Source organism: Ahaetulla prasina, chromosome 3, assembly GCF_028640845.1.
Source record: "Ahaetulla prasina isolate Xishuangbanna chromosome 3, ASM2864084v1, whole genome shotgun sequence".
In the NCBI taxonomy this organism is placed as follows: Eukaryota; Metazoa; Chordata; class Lepidosauria; order Squamata; family Colubridae; genus Ahaetulla; species Ahaetulla prasina.
The window spans coordinates 92,657,694-92,676,928 of NC_080541.1; the positions used below are offsets into that span (position 1 = coordinate 92,657,694).

The 19,235-nt window shown below is 36.1% G+C and overlaps 1 protein-coding gene across 3 annotated transcripts in view; it reads left to right on the forward strand.

The window, feature by feature from the left end:
• Positions 1-19,235, forward strand: part of LOC131195678 (cadherin-10) — a 168,048-nt gene that overhangs the window by 138,516 nt on the left and 10,297 nt on the right. For all 3 annotated transcript variants that reach the window (XM_058177778.1, XM_058177777.1, XM_058177779.1), the window contains 4 exons: positions 3,564-3,751; positions 7,088-7,341; positions 11,218-11,354; positions 13,763-13,884. In XM_058177778.1, the coding sequence (XP_058033761.1) occupies positions 3,564-3,751; positions 7,088-7,341; positions 11,218-11,354; positions 13,763-13,884 (701 nt within the window). The remainder of the gene's footprint in view (positions 1-3,563; positions 3,752-7,087; positions 7,342-11,217; positions 11,355-13,762; positions 13,885-19,235) is intronic.

The window sequence follows — 19,235 nt, forward strand, 5'->3', positions numbered from 1 at the left end:
TGAATGCAGTATTGATATTGACCAGATTTCCTTACTCCCTTGAGTCAAATGGAGGTAAGACAAATCTGCTTGAAATGAGTCCCTGATTTTAAGTACACCCCATCTTATCCCTGATTGCTACAGTTCCTGACTCTTCCAATGGGAAAAATATAAATGCAATCCAAAGAGATTTCTTATGAGACAGGAAATAATAAAACACATTTTTTTCTTACCAGAGAGTCATGAAATGGCACTCTGTGTCTTTATCAAAATTCTTTTATGACTGTGATTGCCTTCTTCTTTCTTAAAGTAGAAGCAAGGATGGGTAGTTTCCTTGGCATTTCACCAGGGGATTATGGTGGTTCCATTGACTTTGTGTGAGACAGGTTAAGATAGAAGCTAGAGGATAGCTGGCTTTGGTATCTTTCAAACATTGCCAGCTTCAACCCTCACAAATAACAAATACTTTTGAAAATCAGCAGGAGCCGTTTCCTCTTCTCTATTCTGGATTCCTTTTGAAAGTCACAAAATGAAACCTATTCACTTCAAGTGAGTTGAGAAGAGCTGTGCAATTTGGCAGCGCTATAGAAACTGCTAGACTTATAAAAATGATTGATTGTGATTTTATATTACTTCCAGGCTTCCAGAGCTTTTTAGCTCCTGGAGGCAAAGTGCAAATAAAGAATAACAATGGTAATTTATAACTTACCTCAAAAATCTAGGTGCCCTGCTTGTTTATGGTCTAATGAGGCACAAAAAAGGAAGAGGGAAATAAAATACAAAGAAAGGGGTGTTAGAAATTTTCTTTCATACACATAGTTCTCTCTCTGTATTTCTCTTCTGACCTAGCCTCAGTATCTTACAAATTTCTTTTAAGAAGCTGAACTATTTTTTTTTTTTTAAAAAACCAACAATAACAACAAAATCCTTTGTTGTTCATGTCTTGCCTGGAAACTAAACATTACCGGAGTACGTAGATTTTCAGCAAATTGGCTTCTGCTGGAAGAATGGTTTTCCTTTTTCAAAATAAACATTTTCACCAGATTTACACTCACTTGAGGCTATTGCTACAAGAAATACAGATGGAGATGTTACTGTTCAGTTTGCCTGTGCCAGGAGAGACAGAAGCCCACACAGAGAAACTTGGCTTTTTTTGCACAACACATGCTACACAAGAGAAACCATCAAATACTGCAAATTGAGGCATGACTCCATCAAAAGCAAGTCCAGGACAAATTGTGCTGTAATGAAAGAGAAATGCCCAAGGGCAATATTTTATGATTCTGCAGACCCTATTAATTTTCCTGAATGCCTACAAACTCTTGCAAGTGATGTTTTTTTAAAGCAAGTTTTCAGTATCAGGGATAGGACTGCAGTTCCTTCTTCACCTCCTCACCTTCTTCCTGCAAGCACTTAAGTACTTCAAGGAACTGTGGGGATGTTGGAAATGAGACTCACAAAATCTAGATCAAATCATCTCCTGCAAAAAAAAAAAAAAAAGGTGGAATTTGCAAAATGTTTGAAATACTTGAATTTGATTTTAATACTTTACTTTTTATTTTATTTTAGCTGAAGCTTATGAGGATTGAATTTAAGTGCCAGAATAGGTTATTGCAAACGGTAGTGGTACCTGAGATGGGTTTCAGCAAGTTCTGACCAATTTTGGAGAACCGGTAGTGGAAATTTTGAGTAGTTCAGAGAACTGGTAGTAAAAATTCTGACTGGCCCCGTCCCCATCTATTATCTGCCTCCCAAGTCCCAGCTGATTGGGAGGAAATGGGGATTTTGCAGCAACCTTCTCCTGGAGTGGGGTGGGAATGGAGATTTTCAGTATCCTTCCCCTGCCACACCCACCAAGCCATGCCCACAGAACCAGTAGTAAAAATTTTTGAAACCCACCACTGAGTGGTACTGTAGGTGATTTGTCCCCATTTCAGAAAGGACTTAATCAAGTGGAAGCTAATGCCCGCTTGAATTATGGTTACTCAGAACTGAATGGAATGCTGCTTATTTTCATAATTACAATACCCCCCCCCCCCCGACACAACTTAGAAAAATTATTTCCCAACAAATTTATTTATGGTTTTGCAGTCAACACTTACAATGAGCCCAGCTAAAGCTGCACAGTCGCTTTACAAGGTGGTTCTACCAAACTGTCTTCCTAGTGAACCTTAAGAATTCTACCATTATCCATTTGCAGATATACAATATATCCTCTAAATATATTGGATTGAATTGCTTCTTTACTTTCTCTTTAGTATTTTACTTATTTATTTGCAAATGATTATTATTATTCACTTGGGTCTATACTTAAAATACCCTTTAGTGAAATTGCACTTAGCGTTTGTGTTAAAACCTACTTTATTTCTTCCCTTTTTTTTTGTTTGACCTGCCGAGCAGTGTTGCATTGTGGCTGGTTAGGTACTTGATGAAAATCTAATGGTATGCGAAAATGTGTTCTCTGGTTTCTTTCACCTAAAATACAGTTATTCCTTTTATCACTGTTTTAGAATTTCTCGGGTGATTTTATTATTTTTTTGCAATAATAATATTATTGCAAAGTACTCAAAGATGCTGTGCTTTGTTAGGTTTTATTTCTGCTCTTACACATCTCCCCAATCATATTGCAACTTCCCTGTGCTTCCTGAACCAAAAAAAAAAAAAAGGTGCTCTTGGAATAGGCAGGAAACTTATTTCTACTTTTTAACTTTTCAAAAGAAGGATTTGGCTCTATCTGGAAGGCTCAGTTTTTATGGAGCAGTAGATTTTTGGTGTTTTCTTTCAAGTTTCAGTAACCTCTCTCTTTTGTTTTTTCATCTCACTCCTATGTAGCCAATAGAGTGTGCATTGGCCTTTTTATTTGCCAGCTGTATAGATGCATAGTAGTCACTAGCTATAGTAGCCTGTAAGAAAGCACAGATGAGGCTGTCATGAGGTTCTGATCAATTAGACAGAAAAATATTGGGAGAGACAGGATGGTGTTTTTTGATCACTGCATAAGTAAGATAGTCACTAAGTCTTTCAGTCAACTCCAGAGGCCTTTCTTGGACATTTACTTTTCTTTTGAAGTACGTTGAACAATGCAATGATTAGTGGAGGTGGGGAATGGATCTACGGAATACTGTTTCATCATAACACAATTTGAAATGCTGGGAAAACAAGTTCTTAGACTTTCCAATAGGATTAGCAGACTATATTTAGCTAGCCAAGGGCAAGTTTGCTTTTGGAAAAGTCCATTTGAAAGCAGTGATGCTGTAGTTAAGTAGAAACCTGATGCCCTTGGATTTAAATCTAAAACTTTCCTCTGTCTTATTCATTTAAAAAAGCAATTCATATGTTTCTTGCTATCATTCCAGGGTCTTTGATTGCTTATTTAGTATCCTATGACTATCACTAAGTGTTGTATCTTATGATTCTTGATGAATGTATTTTTTATGAACACTGAGAGCTTATGCACTAGACAAATTCCTTCTGTGTCCAATCGTACTTGGCCAATAAAGAATTCAGTTCTGTTCTGTTCTGTTCTATTCTATTCTATTCTATTCTATTCATTTTTTTTACATATTTCTGATTATTCTTTGCAGGTTCAGTCCACCTACGCATTCCAGAATCTTCTCCAGTTGGCACTGCCATTGGAAGCATTAAAGCCTCTGATGCTGACATTGGGAGAAACGCAGAACTTGAATATCGAATTATTGATGGTGACGGAAGAGACATGTTTGATGTTGTAACACAAAAGGACACACAGGAAGGCATTATAACAGTACGAAAGGTGCATATTTTTCAATATGATGCATTGTGTGCTTGGAACTACTAACCATTCTGTCCTTGCAAAACAAACAAAAAACAAGCAAACATGAAAATACCCACAATTTGGTATTGTTGTAATTCACATTCCTCTTTATATAGAACAATTTGGTGCATGTATTGTTAACACTATGTGTTATTTATTTTTTTATCGAATCATTGATTAGGAAGGAAGAAAGAATTATGATTTGTTTGTTAAAATGGGATATTTTCTAAAAAGGACAATAGTTGGACAAATTTATTGTGATATTCTTTGGAAATCTTCCTGAATTATCAGCTATACAATAGCATGCACATTTTCTTTTTTACAAAAAATAAGATGGTCTTGTTTTTGAAACAGCAATAATTTTGGATGGGTGTTTAGAAGTTCTACTAATATATTTGGTATATAGAAGTATACAGTGTTGAGGTTATATGCCTCTCAGTTATAATAATTTAATTTAATTATTCAATTCAAATTAATTTGGAATCCATAAAAAAAACAAAGAAAATTAAAATGCACAAAAACAGGCAGCCCAGAGTAAAACAATTAAAACAGCAAATAGTGCAAGGAATATAAAATATAATACAACAGACAGAGGCTCATCCAATAAATCACACTTAAATTAACCCCATCTTTGTGAACAGAGCCAGATTTTAAAGGTTTTCCAGAATCTCCAAAAACTGGGTACCCTCCAAATATTTGTGGGGATGCTGTTCCAGAGGGTGAACCACTCCAATCTTGATTGTAGAAAATATAACTTCAGTAACAGAGTTGTTAATGCCTGGAATGCACTACCTGACTCTGTGGTCTCTTCCCAAAATCCCCAAAGCTTTAACCAAAAACTATCTACTATTGACTTCACCCCATTCCTAAGAGGTCTGTGAGGGGCGTGCATAAGAGCACTAGCGTGCCTACAGTTCCTGTCCTAATGTTCCTTTTGATTGTATCCAATTTGTATGGTTATTTCATGCTTATACTTATATACACTGTTGTGTTTGACAAATTAAAAAAAAGGGGTGGAGGCTGATTTCTGTAAGATGCAGCATTCAATTGACAGGAACTGGAGCTCTCTCACTCACCCAAACCTACCTTTGGTAGGCCAAAACAATTGGAGATAGATTTGAATTGCATCTGGAAGCTTCCTGACAACCAATACAGCCCAAGTAGCAGCAGGGAATACTGTGAAGAGGAATGCAATATTTTCTAAATATTTATCCATTCTCATCACAGATTGTTCCCTACAAAGGTATAATTAAAAAAATGTGGCCCGCATCTCCGTATCAAAAAAAAATAAATGATGCCACTTTGCTTTTAATCTGGCAATGATGTATCGACCAAATAGCAATGATGAAAAAGTCACCAAATGATGTTCAGAAGAACTTGTTCTCTGCATCTTCTATAAAGTCTTCAGAGAAGAACATTAAATTAATTACTAGTTAACCAGCAGACATTAGAATTTAGCTTAGTAGCCAGCTGTAACATCAAATGCAAAACATTTAGGGAAATCATCTGGCTTCTCAAAGGACATATGCCGGTTGTTTGTTCAAAGCCAAGCAATTACAGAAGTATTTCAAACAGGTCAACTGGAATTATATTGGATGAATTTTTTGGCATCCAATCAGATGTCTTCTTTGATGGCTTTCCTCCAATGCCTGGAACTCACATTATTGCTCTGCAGTGTGTAACCCTAAGCAATTCTAAAACCTCGATTTATTTGAGATATATTAATTACAATTCAGGAGAAAAGTGTCCTGGAAAATTACATTAAAGTGGCAAGGAAGAGAATCTCAAGATAATATAGGAAAGGAATATTTATTTCCAATATGATATTACTTCTGAATAAATGAGAAGATTTAAGCACATTGTTGCCTCTTTTGTGTGTTTCATTTATGTTTAAATAGATTCAAAAATATTCACCAGAGAGATTCTGGGTTCATTTTTTGATCGCTTTTTCACTCCTTAAAAGTCAAAATGAAATAATAAAATAGATTTTTTCCCCTGTAATATATATACAAACACATAGACATGTCAATTTATCATACAGCATATAAATTCTAACCTTTAAAGCTTTATTATCTTTTCATTTTTAAAAAGTGATTAATTGGGCTTACGTATTTTATACTTTTTTTAAAAAAAACCATTACAAAATTCATTGTAGATGAAATCTGTTAAATAAGGGATCTGTCAGCTAAAATCAGTCTGAACCTGTCTTTATTTAAACATACATTCATTGTACTTTGAAGAATGAAATCAGTTTTGGTATAATTTGTCCATCTACTTTGAAACTATGTAACTATATATTGGTACTTCTTTTCTACAAATTCATTATTCCTTCCTGTCATGAGAAAAGTTGCATTAGGTCCATTATTAAAAGTACTGGTTTACGAACTGCATAATATAACTTGGAATATAAAATGTAAAATATAAAATGAATATAAAATAAAAGGAGCTGCTGATCCAGTTCTACAGAGGAATTATGGAGTCTGTCATCTGCAGCTCTATAACTGTCTGGTTTGGTTCTGCAACCCAACAAGACAGATGCAGACTTCAGAGGATAATTAGAACTGTAGAAAAACCAATTACTACCAATCTGCCTTTCATTGAGGACCTGTATACTGCACGAGTCAAAAAGAGAACTGTGAAAATATTTACAGACCCCTCATATCCTGGACATAGACTGTTTAAACTCCTACCCTCAAAACGATGCTATAGAGCATTGCACACCAGAACAACTAGACACAAGAACAGTTTTTTCCCGAATGCCATCACTCTGCTAAACAAATAATTTTCTCAACACTGTCAAACTATTTATTAAGTCTGCACTACTATTAATCTTCTTGTCGTTCCCATCACCCATCTCCTTCCAGTTATGACTGTATAACTGTAACTTTGTTGCTTGTATCCTTACAATTTATATTGATATTGTTTCCTGATTGCTTATTTGTACCCTATGACTATCATTAAGTGTTGTACCTTAGAATTCTTGATGAACGTATCTTTTCTTTTATATACACTGAGAACATATGCACCAAGACAAATTCCTTGGGTGTCCAATCACACTTGGCCAATAAAAAATTCTATTCTATTCTATTCTATTCTATTCTATTCTAAAAAAAATATAATAAGAAAATGTAAGATGTTACAATAGTTTCTGTTTTATCTACAGGACCCAGCACACAACTGGCCTTAAATGAATGGAAACAGTTGCTTGATATACTTTCACACTTTTTACCATGTGTCATTTTGATACCTGAGATACTTCTGTATCATTGTGTTAATAACTGTATTTATTTATTTATTTATTTACTTTTAATACAGCCATTGGATTATGAGAATCGAAGGCTATATACTTTGAAAATAGAGGCAGAGAATTTGTACGTCGACCCCCGCTTTTATTACCTTGGACCTTTTAAAGATACGACTACTGTGAAAATATCTGTAGAAGATGTGGATGAACCTCCTATATTTAGCAGATCTTCATATCTTTTTGAAATACATGAAGATATTGAGGTGGGCACCATCATAGGCACAGTCATGGCACGAGATCCCGATTCTGCTGCAGGCCCAATAAGGTAAAAGCCAGAATCTAAAACATTACAGTTTATAGGAAGATGAATTCTTTGTATCACTAGTTAAGTTCATACTTTGGTTGTGAGTCACAAAAAGTACAGAAAACAAGGAAAAAATGGAGCATCAGGTCACCTATTTAATTTGAGCCATGTGAGATAATCTTGTACAAATATATTTCAGCCTTACCTTAGTAAGTGGTCTCCAAACAATACTGACAGTTCCCCATATTTATTTATTTGATTTATTTATTTGATTTTTATACCGCCCTTCTCCCGAAGGACTCAGGGCGGTGTACAGGCAATATTGCCAAAAAACATGGATTATGGGGAAAAAGAAATAATTTTGCTCCATTTGAAGTTCTCAGATAAGTTGTCTCATGCTATCTGCAAACTAAAAGTCCAGGCAATGGTTTTTCCAGTTGCAATGTGTAACTGTGAAAGTTGGACCATGAGGAAAGCTGAGCACCAAAGAACTGAGGCCTTTGAACTATGGTGCTGGAGAAGACTCTTCCAAGTCCCTTGGACTGCAAGGCAATCAAACTTGTCAGTCCTAGAGGAATCAACCCTGACTGCTCTTTAGAAGGCCAGATCCTGAAGATGAAACTCAAATACTTTGGCCACCTAGTGACAAGGAAGGACTCACTGGAGAAGAGCCTAATGCTGGGAAAGATTGAGGGCAAAAGAAGAAAGGGACGACAGAGAATGAGGTGGCTGGATGGAGTCACTGAAGAAGTGAACATGAGCTTAAATGGATTCCAAAGGATGGCAGAGGACAGGAGGGCCTGGAGGAATGTTGTCCATGGGGTCGTGATGGGTCAGACACGACTTCGCAACTAACAACAAAATCTGCAGAATATCAGTTTGAGAAAGGCTAATATACAGAGCATAACTTTAATGTCAAATAGTGTGACCATAGGTTAGTTTTCTCTTGCTTGCTTGCTTTTAATAGAGGTTCATTAATAGAACCTCTATTAAATGGAGGAAAATTGTCAGAAATTCACATTTGAAATATAACCTTGCCATTGTCTACCTGAAGTTTCATTGGTTTAATTGATTTGCATCTCAATTGGCCAATATCAAATACAAAAGTTCCTAAGTTGTTGGCAAATAGTATCATTGTCTGAAATCTCATACTAAATATTATATTTTATACAGTAGTACCTGATATTTAAATATAATCAATAACAGTACCTAATATTTAACTATAATCCATAATATAATCAATTATTAAATATAATTTCCCAGTACTAAAATATGAAAAACAGTTATTTAATTTATTGTATCAAATAGCACAGTTCTAATATTAAGTTTAAATATAAAATCCTCAATGAATAGTTACATAATAATTTCACATCGGCTCCATGCCTTGAATTTCTTCAAAGCACGTTTGATGAGATTATTTAACACAACAGCTTTATTGCTATCTTACTTGATAATATAGTAAAACTTCAGTTTAATTGATCATTTCTGGAGAAAAGGTATCCATAAAACCAGACAGTCCAAATCTACATAATTGACCTAATTTATGTCAAGTGTGTAATTATAATCACATTAGTGAATTTTATCAATTGTCTGGAGAGAGGATTTAGAATTAATGAACTTGTCCATTATTTTCAAGGGTGAAGTATGACATAAATGTTTATGCAAAGTCTTTAAACAGAGTTCCTTTAAATCAAAATTTCATTGACATAATCCAACAACTGTGACTTAGTAATGAAAGCTGATTGGCTCTGCCTAAACCTGAGTTCTCTAAAGATGTTCTCTTGCTTGCATAATGTCGACAACTGTCCAGACATTTTGTATAGTTGTAAGGTAATTCAGCATCAGTTAATGAAATAGATGGCTACATTAAAGAAAAGCTGGACAAATCATTACATGCAAAACTGGAAAAGACTGAGCTTGTATCATTCCAAAGGCAGCTTATGACAGAGGATTAAACCAAAATATGAAGTCAAGCACTATTCATAAATCCATGTTAGTGTAATACTTTTGTTAATTTGGAAGCCCTTCATATAAATGTTCTCAATCTCCATGAGGATATCCTTTTATAATCTAAAGATTATGGCAACTATTACTGGAGATGGGCAAAATAACTGTCCATCTAGTTTATTTATTTTATTTTATTTTATTTTATTGTTTTTTTATTTTATTTATTTGTCAAACACAACAATATATATAAGTATAAGCATGAAATAACCATACAAATTGGATACAATCAAAGGGAACATTAGGACAGGAACGGTAGGCATGCTGGTGCTCTTATGCATGCCCCTTATAGATCTCTTAGGAATGGGGTGAGGTCAATAGTAGATAGTTTGTTAGATCTGCTATTGAAAAAAGGAAGATGAAATAAAAAATAAGCCATGTAGTTTAAGAACGATACGTTTAGATATTTCTGCATACTTCACAATTGCCAGAAATTTAAACATTTACAGTATTTTGTCAGGAAACATCTCAAAACATTAGTGTCAGTTCCGGTGCATTTTTCTGTGTAATCTCAGAACAGATTCTTAGAACTATGATAAGATTTAAACTTTTACAAAATACTCTGTAGGTGAAGAATGAACTAGAAATAGTGATCACACTGAAAGGCAAAACTCCCTAAGCATTTTAGGCAATTTGCAGTGATAATAGGTGTGTTTCAGAATAGGAGCCATAGGGTTTCATTAGATATTTCTAATTATTATATTTTTTTAACCAACAGAGGTAATAGGTCTAATAAAGGTAAATTACTGTATTTATCAGAGGGGAGCAAGAGTTGCTATTTGCCAATTAAATTACAATAAGTGATTATTATGCTTCCTGCCAAAACTGTCTTTTTAGTGGAATAGAACAGCACTTGATGCAACAAAACTGTTCTTATGAAAAGGAGAGATTAAATATAAGCTCTCTGGAACAACGATTATATATATTTAGGTTAGCACCATGTATCTTTTCAACATTAGCAAATCATATAGAAATTACCTTTTATGCTGATATACTGTACTTCATTGCTACCTTGTGTTTCACAGTTAAGAAGCATTGAAAAGGCTGCCTGCATGCTGTTGCTGATATGAATATTCTCCATGTGTTACTGGAAATGTATTAAAGAAATGTATAAAAGAGAAAGTTCTCAGTAGAAAAGGCACATGGACTATAGCACTTCAGGTCATACAGAATCAACTTTTAAGTTTTGCTCCATCTGCCAGCATCATAGATGCTTTAACACATTGCATCCAGCTGTGGATACCTTTGACAATAGTGTCTATGAAATGGAGCAATGGAAAATCCGTAGTATTGTGACCATCTATTGAATGACACTAATTATGAGCGAACACCAGGAAGATTTTTGGTGTGGAGCAAACATATCCTTGCTGCCACATCTAGTTCCATCCATTGCAGCTTAAACTTTATAGATATTAGATTGGATACAAACATCTTCATATTCAGTCTGATTGACCGAACTGTCAGTTCTAAATATGGTTAGGTCTAGAAATGCCAGTTATCTCTGATTAATTTTTATTGTCACAAACTGCAATACCATTGCTGTTCTAATTATGGCATCTTGAATTAAACAACTTCATGAACTGTTGCTTTCATAAGATCTCAGTATTTGACAGGAAGGCAACACATGGGGCTGGGTCGGGGTGGGGGGGGCAGGTGTTGAAATCATCAAGATTGTGCCATGATGGAAGCATATTGAATATGTATGCATGGTTGCCCCTCATATAAAGGGTGCGAGATTTGTGTCTCAATACTATCTATCTCTTCTTGATTTTAATGCTTTTTAAAAGCTGCTGACAACTATGTCACTACTCTCCATTAGAATAACTTGCAGTCACCAAGATTATATGCAGTATGTTTCAACATAAAGCTCTTTTCCTTCCTACCAATTGTTAGGTTTTCTTTGGATCGTCACACTGATCTTGATAGAATTTTCAACATACATTCAGGAAATGGATCTATCTATACTTCAAAGATGCTTGACCGAGAAATATCACAGTGGCACAACCTTAGTGTAATAGCAGCAGAAATCAGTAAGTTCACTACTATCAGTGTATATATTTTATTTATTGTGTCTAGTGAAATGTATCTTAGCTATCTAACACAGGTAGTCCTCAACTTACGAGCACAATTCAGCCCAAAATTTCTGTTGCTAAGCAAACATCTGTTAAGTGAATTGTACCCCCATTTTACGACCTTTCTGGGCACAGTTGTTAAGTGAATCACTGCACTTGTTAAATTAGTACCACGATTGTTAAACGAATCTGGCTTCCCCGTTGACTTTGCTTGCCAGAAGGTTGCAAAAGGGGACACTGCAACCATCATAAATTCTAGTCAGTTGCCAAGCATCCGAATGTAAATGATGTAGGGGATGCTACAATGGTCATACTGTAAGTGTGAAAATGGTCATAAGTCACTTTTTTCCAATACTGTTGTAACTTTGAACTGTCACTAATGGCCTCTTCGCATCTTTCCAAGTCTCAAAAGAAACTGTTTCTGTCTAATTTGTTATGTTTCTTTGTTTGACTTCTTGCTCTGTTTTAAACAGCTAGAAACTTCAAAATAATACATTTAAAATTTTGGACTAAGTGAAGGTTGTAAGGGCTGAGGGCCCTGTACGTTTTTGTTGTCCTCCAGCAAAAGATGTATGTGACAGTCTAGCCTTCACTAATTCAGCACAATTCAAATATGTGAATTGTGAATTCAATGCACACTTCTCTGGATAGCCATATAGCCATGATGTCATACAAAAACAAGAAAAGCTATTAGAAAATAGCTTTTTGGAAATGGTAACTTCTGAATCATCTCCATTTATAATCCTACAATGGAATGGCTACAATTTATATAAGGAAGGGATTTTATTCAGCACTATAGTAGTAAGGAGATTTTCACCACACTGATAAGTACTATATATCAGGGGTGAAATCCAGCAGGTTCTGACAGGTTCTGGAGAACCAGTAGCGGAAATTTCGAGCAGTTCAGAGAACTGGCAAATTCCACCTATGGCCTAGAGTGGGGTGGGAATGGAGATTTGGCAATATCCTTCCCCCAGGAGTGGGGAGGGAATGGAGATTTTGCAGTATCATTCCCCTGCTATGCCCACCAAGCCACACCACGCCCACCAAGCCATGCCCACAGAACTGGTAATAAAAAAATTTGGATTTCATCACTGCTGTATATAGTGTTTCTTTGTCAAAATGGCTATTTTGTGGAGTGTGAAATCATTAGCAATTTTTCCATATTTAAGTCTATTTTGATATGTGATATCAAAGGTTGTGCTGGTTGATGATGCAGAGAGGAATTTGGAAACTAGCAAGTTTGGATAGGCTGACAAGGGAAATTAAACAAGAATATAGTTGTGTTCTTATCCAATTGCCCTTTACTTTATTAAATTAATCTAATTAAATTAAAAAATAATATCCTAATCAGATATGTCCTGGAATAACTTATATCATTCTAAGAAATTTGTAATATCTTTTTTTTTCTTGAAACTAGAAGAAGCCAATTGCCCTTTATGCTTCTTACCATCTTTCCAAGTCTCAAAAGCAACTGTTTCCTTCTAATTTGTTATGCTTCTTTGTTTGACTTCTTGCACTGTTTTAAGCTGCCAGAAACTTGAAAATAGTAGATTTAAAATTTTGGTCCTATCCATTCATTTTTTTAATTTTGTTTTTCATATTCTTTTTGGCCCTCAGAGTTGGGGGAAAAAAGCAAACGCTTAACCTCTGGTCACTAAACTGTTGTCCACCACTACTTTACATTTGTTATTTATTTGAAAGGGCATAGAACAATGATGGCTAACCATTTTGCCGTCACATGCTAAAAGCAGGGGGAAGCAGGGGGGTCACGTGCACATGTTCCCACATCCATAATTCAATGCCCCTCCGTACCCCCTCCCCCTACACGACCCTCCTGCGCTCCCCCTGCTTTTGGCACATGATGGCAAAAAGATTACCAGTGGGCCTGGTAGGCCCATCTTTCACCCTCCTCAGGCTCCAGAAGCTTTCTTGGAGCCTGGGGAGTGGGGAAACAGTCACCCACAACTCCCTCAGGCCCTCCGGAGGCTGGAAATGGCCTGTTTCCTGACTTCCGGTGGGCCAGAAAGGCCCAAAAATCAGCTGGCCGGCGTGTGCATGTGCTATTGAGCTGAGCTAAGGCAGTGCTCGCATGCCCACAGATATGGCTCCGCATGCCATCTGTGGCACACGTGCCATAGGTTCGCCATCATGGGCATAGAAAATAAGCAGTAAGTTTGGTGCCTTCTGTCCATAACAGAACACAAACTGGGTGCAAAGAGAGTGCCAGAAATGTCTTCAGATTGAAAACGTGTTTATCCTTTAAAGAAATCTTTAAAATAAAATGCAATATATTTGTGGACATCCTGGTTCAGGACTGCAAATCCATTTTTAAACCAAGTTGCCTATTTCTCCTGCTTTGACAGACAATCCCAAAGAGACAACCCGTGTTTCTGTGTACGTACGAATATTGGATGTGAATGACAACGCCCCACAATTTGCTGTATTCTATGACACTTTTGTGTGTGAAAATGCAAGAGCAGGACAAGTAAGTGAATTATGCACATGCGTCAAACTTTCTAGTTTTGTTTTAGGAACAGGAAAAATGAAAGATTTCATTTAACAGTAATTTGGAAATACAACATGAAAGTGGAAAAACGATTGCTGACAAATCAGAATCCATTTTTGTATAGATGTGCTTTCTAGCAATCCCTTTTTGTATCCTTATCAAACACTTTGTGTTCTTCAAACTTTTTTTCCTCTTAACTCCTTTTTTTGGGGTTCTTTTCTCCCAGAAATACAATAATTTTGTATGGTATCTTTGTGGAAGAAAAGTATGCTGTAAATTATTTCCTGAAATCAGTTTACTTGTGTGTATGTGTGTGTGTGTGTGTGTGTCTGTACATGTGTGTTTGTGTGTGTGTGTGTGTGTGTGAGAGAGAGAGAGAGAGAGAGAGATTTTTCATTACACAGCTCAGTATTTCAGTTGATATGGATCAAAACATCACTGACAGCATTTCCTTCTGCAAATGCTATTTTTATCTCAGTTAGCTTGTTGTTGACAAATGTCACAAAAGAATAAAAAGTTGTTAGTTTCAAAAAAGAAAAGAACATATGTTTTCCTTTACCTACAGAAGGATATAGAATACCGAACACCAATAAAGAATAGTTTCGATATAATTGAGAAAAGCAAAGCACCAAGCATTAAGGCTCAGTGAAAGTCAGAATCCTGTCAGAAATTTCCTTTTGAGACAAGGGAAAAGCAGTTGTTTTAACAGTAAAAAGTGTCCCTTTCCCTTTTCTCCAATGTGTCGGTGAAGTTATGAGAACAAAACAACTTTGGAAAGTTGATTCTGAGTGAACAAATGACAAGAGGAAAGAAGATACCAAATAATCACCATCCTACTTCCATGATATTTTTTTCAGAAAAAAACAATAGAAATCAAAGACTGGGCTCATTAAGAGAGCAGATTGGGGATGGTCTCCCCCTCCTCCAAATCAGACCATCAGTAGTTACCAGTCTAGTTTTACTATAAGAATGGGGAACCCGGCTTACGGAATTGCTGTTCATATTGATAATTGTTAGGGGGCTGGAGGCTAAAACATATGAAGAATAGTTGCAGGAAATGGGCATGTCTAATTTAGTGAAAAGAAGGATTAGGAGTGACAAGATAGCAGTGCTCTGATATTTGAGGGGCTTCCACAAAGAAGAGGGGGTCAGCTTATTTTCCAAAGTACCAGAAGGCAAGACAAGAAACAATGGATGGAAACTAATCAAAGAGAGAAGCAACTTAGAACTAAGGAGAAATTTTCTAAGTGATCCTAACAATTAACCAGTGGAACTGCTTTCCTTCAGAAGTTGTGGGTACTCCATCACTGGAGGTTTTAAAGAAGAGACTAGACAGCCAATTCCCTAGAATGATATAGGGCCATGATGGCGAATCTATGGCACACATTGGCAAATGGCCTTTTTTTGGCCTCCGAGAGACCTCCGAGGGGTGGGAAAAGCCATTTTCGCCCTCCCCAGACTCCTAGAGTAGGCTGGGGACAGCAAAAAACAGACCTACTGGGCCATCACATGCCAGGAACGGAGGGAGTGGGGAAGGTAACACATGCGGGGGTGGGGCACATAGAATTATGTGTGGACGTGCACATGCATGCCCCCCCACCCCCTCCTGGGACGCGATGGCAAAAAGGTTAGCCATCCGATATAGGGTCTCCTGCTTGAGCAGGTGATTAAACTAGAAGACATCCAAGGTCCCTTCTAACTTTGTTGTTCTGTTATTCTTCTCTGCTTTCATAAAATTAGGAAGCACTATTAAATGTGATTGTTGCTGGGCAAATCTTGGATCAAGAGAGTGTAAAAGAAAAGATCAAGGGCTAGGTTGCGGCAGAAACTTTTTCAAAGTAGACATTGTATAAATATAGACATTAGGGATATTTCCAGAGAAGATTTGCCTGGAATTACCTGGAACATTATAAAGGGAACACATTGTGAAGCCACTGCAATTTGCCAAAGTGAAGAAATAAGATCTTGTTCTCTGTATATGGTACCCAGAGTTATATTAAACAAAGAATTTACCATCTTAGATAGAGAAATGTGTTATTTGCTTGATGAAGTAAATGCAGCAGCATGTAAAATGAATTTAATAGTCTTTTTATATGATTTTTCCCTGTTTTAACCTGTAAAATAAAATTGTGTCTTGCTAAACAGAGAAAAACATACTTTTTGCCTTATTGAGTAGTTTAAAAATCAGTACATTTAACTCTTCAGAGAAAGTTGACAGAGTATATCAAAAACTCATGGATATGTGCAGCAAATGGTGGAATGAATGGCTAAAATATATAGAGACACAGATTTTTAAAAAAAAATCACTCACAGCCCAATTTCTTTGAAAGACTTGCTGCTCAAATATTGAGAGAGAAATGCAAAAGGCAGCATTTCCATTTAAATGCTAATGGTATATTGCAAATTAATAGAAGAAATCATGGGAGTTTTTTTAAAAAAATGATTTTTAATCTCTGAACGTTCATGGTTTTCAAAGCATTACAAACCACCTGGATTTTGCAAATATAGAAAATATAGAAATAGAAACAAATTCTTTATATCTTTTAGAATAGGCAAAAGACAATAAAATATACCTCAGTGCAAGAACAGCAATAAAAATAAATCTGACTGCAAGTACATTAGTAGGCATAAATAACTCCCTTGCATATTGATTTTTCACCTTTTGCCTTGTTCCATGGACCTCTGTCTTGCACGGAGATAACCCAGGCATGAGAAATAGCTGGGGTTTGGAATTATACCTTGTGACCCAAGGAAATCAATTATGAGTCAAAGTTTCCTGACAGAACAATTAGTCATTGCAACAGTTTGCCTTGAGAGGTAGTGTGTGCTCCATCCCTAGAGTTTTTAAAGAAGAGATTGGTCAGCCATTTGTCTGAAATGGTACAGAATCTCCTGCTTGAGCAGGGGATTGGACTAGAAGACCTCCAGGGTCCCTTCCAGTTTTGCTACTTTGATATTTTATTGTAATTTGGAACAGGATTGACTGTCTTCAAAAAAGGAGACCCCAGCCTAGTTGAAAATTACAGACCAAACTCTCTATGCTGCGTCACCTGCAAAGTAATGGAACCTATCATCAACCAATCCATTACCTTCCACCTAGAAACAAACAACCTACTCTCTAATAAACAATTTGGTTTCAGAAAAAAATCATCATGTAATTTACAACTTCTTAACTGCAAAAACATATGGACTACAAATCTTGATCAAGGCAAAGCAATAGATGCAATTTACATAGCTTTTGACTCAGTAGTACACGATAAACTTCTCCTAAAACTAAAATCCTATGGCATCTCAGGACCCCTCCACAATTGGATAACAGCTTTCCTGTCAAACAGACAACAAGTGGTCAAAATTGGCAATGCTCTATCAAATCCTGTTCCTGTCAATAGCGGCGTTCCCCAAGGCAGCGTTCTTGGACCAACACTCTTCATATTATACATTAATGATCTCTGTGACCATATTATAAGTAACTGTGTTCTCTTTGTTGACAATGTCAAACTATTTAACACCACCAGCAATACAGCTACCCTTCAAAAAGACCTTGATTTTGTGTCAGAATGGTCAAAAACTTGGCAACTCCAAATCTCAATCAGCAAATGCTCTGTCTTACACATTGGAAAAAAGAATCTGAACACTAAATACAAGCTTGATGGACATTACCTTACAGATGACCCCCACCCTGTTAAAGACCTTAGAGTTTTCATATCAAATGATCTAAGTGTCAAAGCCCACTGCAATTACATCGCAAAAAAGGCTTTAAGAGTTGTAAACTTAATCTTGCGTAGCTTCTTCTCCAGAAACACTACACTACTAACTAGAGCATATAAAACATTTGCTAGACAAATTCTTGAATATAGCTCACTTGTCTGGGACCCATACCTCATTTCAGGCATTAATACAATTGAATGTGTCCAGAAATATTTTACAAGAAGAGTTCTCCACTCCCCTGATCACAACAAAATACCTTATGCCACCAGACTTGAAATCCTGGGTTTAGAAAACTTAGAACTCTGCCGCCTTCGACATGACCTGAGTTTAACTCATAGAATCATCTACTGCAATGCCCTTCCTGTTGAAGACTTCAGCTTCAATTGCAACAATACACGAGCACACAATAGATTTAAGCTTAATGTTAACTGCTCCAATCTTGATTGCAGAAAATATGACTTCAGTAACAGAGTTGTTAATACTTGGAATACACTATTAGACTCTGTGGTCTCTTCCCAAAATCCCCAAAGCTTTAACCAAAAACTGTCTACTATTGACCTCACCCCTTTCCTAAGAGGTCTGAAAGGGGCATGCATAAGAGCACAAGCGTGCCTACCGTTCCTGTCCTAATGTTTCCTTTCATTATATCCAATTAATATAGTTATTACATACTTATGCTTATATATATGCTTATATATTGTATGGTTATTTCATGCTTATGCTTATATATACTGTTGTGACAAATAAATAAATAAAATAAATAAAAATAAAAACAAAAACAAAATGGATTTGACTGTTTTTGTAGTTTCCCTTTTCTTCTTTCACAGGCTTTGATGCCTGTGTTTGGTATTGTGACAGCCTAAAATTGCTGGTATGATTTGATGAAACCAGAAAGTTGTAATGTTTTATGTGCAGGTGTGTTAAAGGGTGAATCAGGGATTTGTAATTTTATGCCATACTTTAATGTTGGGTATCCCAATATAATGTGAACAAACATAGTTGTGCCCACTAGCATTGCTGTACCAGGTGTATATGTGTGTGATTGCCAATACCACTACTGCAACCATTTTGTAAATTCTCCAAGGTGTCACTACCCAGAAATATTAAGGAACCTAGTTCACAGTAATATCAATTCAGGCCACTGGTAGAATCTTTGGTAGCATGATCCTCTGTGTATATCTCCGGATTTCTTAAGCATCTTGCTTGGCAACAAGGAACCAAAGCAGTATAATTTATATTTGTTGAGATCTGCATAAAGTTATTGTGTTGTTCAAACAAAAGAGAGAGAGGAAATGGATGGATGGAATTAAACTTCTGTAAAGTCATCATAAAGTTTTTGCATGGAACAGATAATTAAACAAGAGGTGGAAATCCTGAAATATTATAAGCGAGATTGACAAAAAATAACCAAATCTGTATTTCACAAATACTACTTTGATTCTGCCTATTCAACAATATGCATTCTAAGGGGAAGAATAAGATTAAAGCATGGCATGCTTGTCTCTCCATTTGGTATTTAGAATTGTGTACCAAAGGGCCTAATACTGAGATCAGTTGATTTTAAGGATTAGAAGCCCAACTGAAAATTGGTAAGAATCTAATATAGAATTGGTTTTGTTATA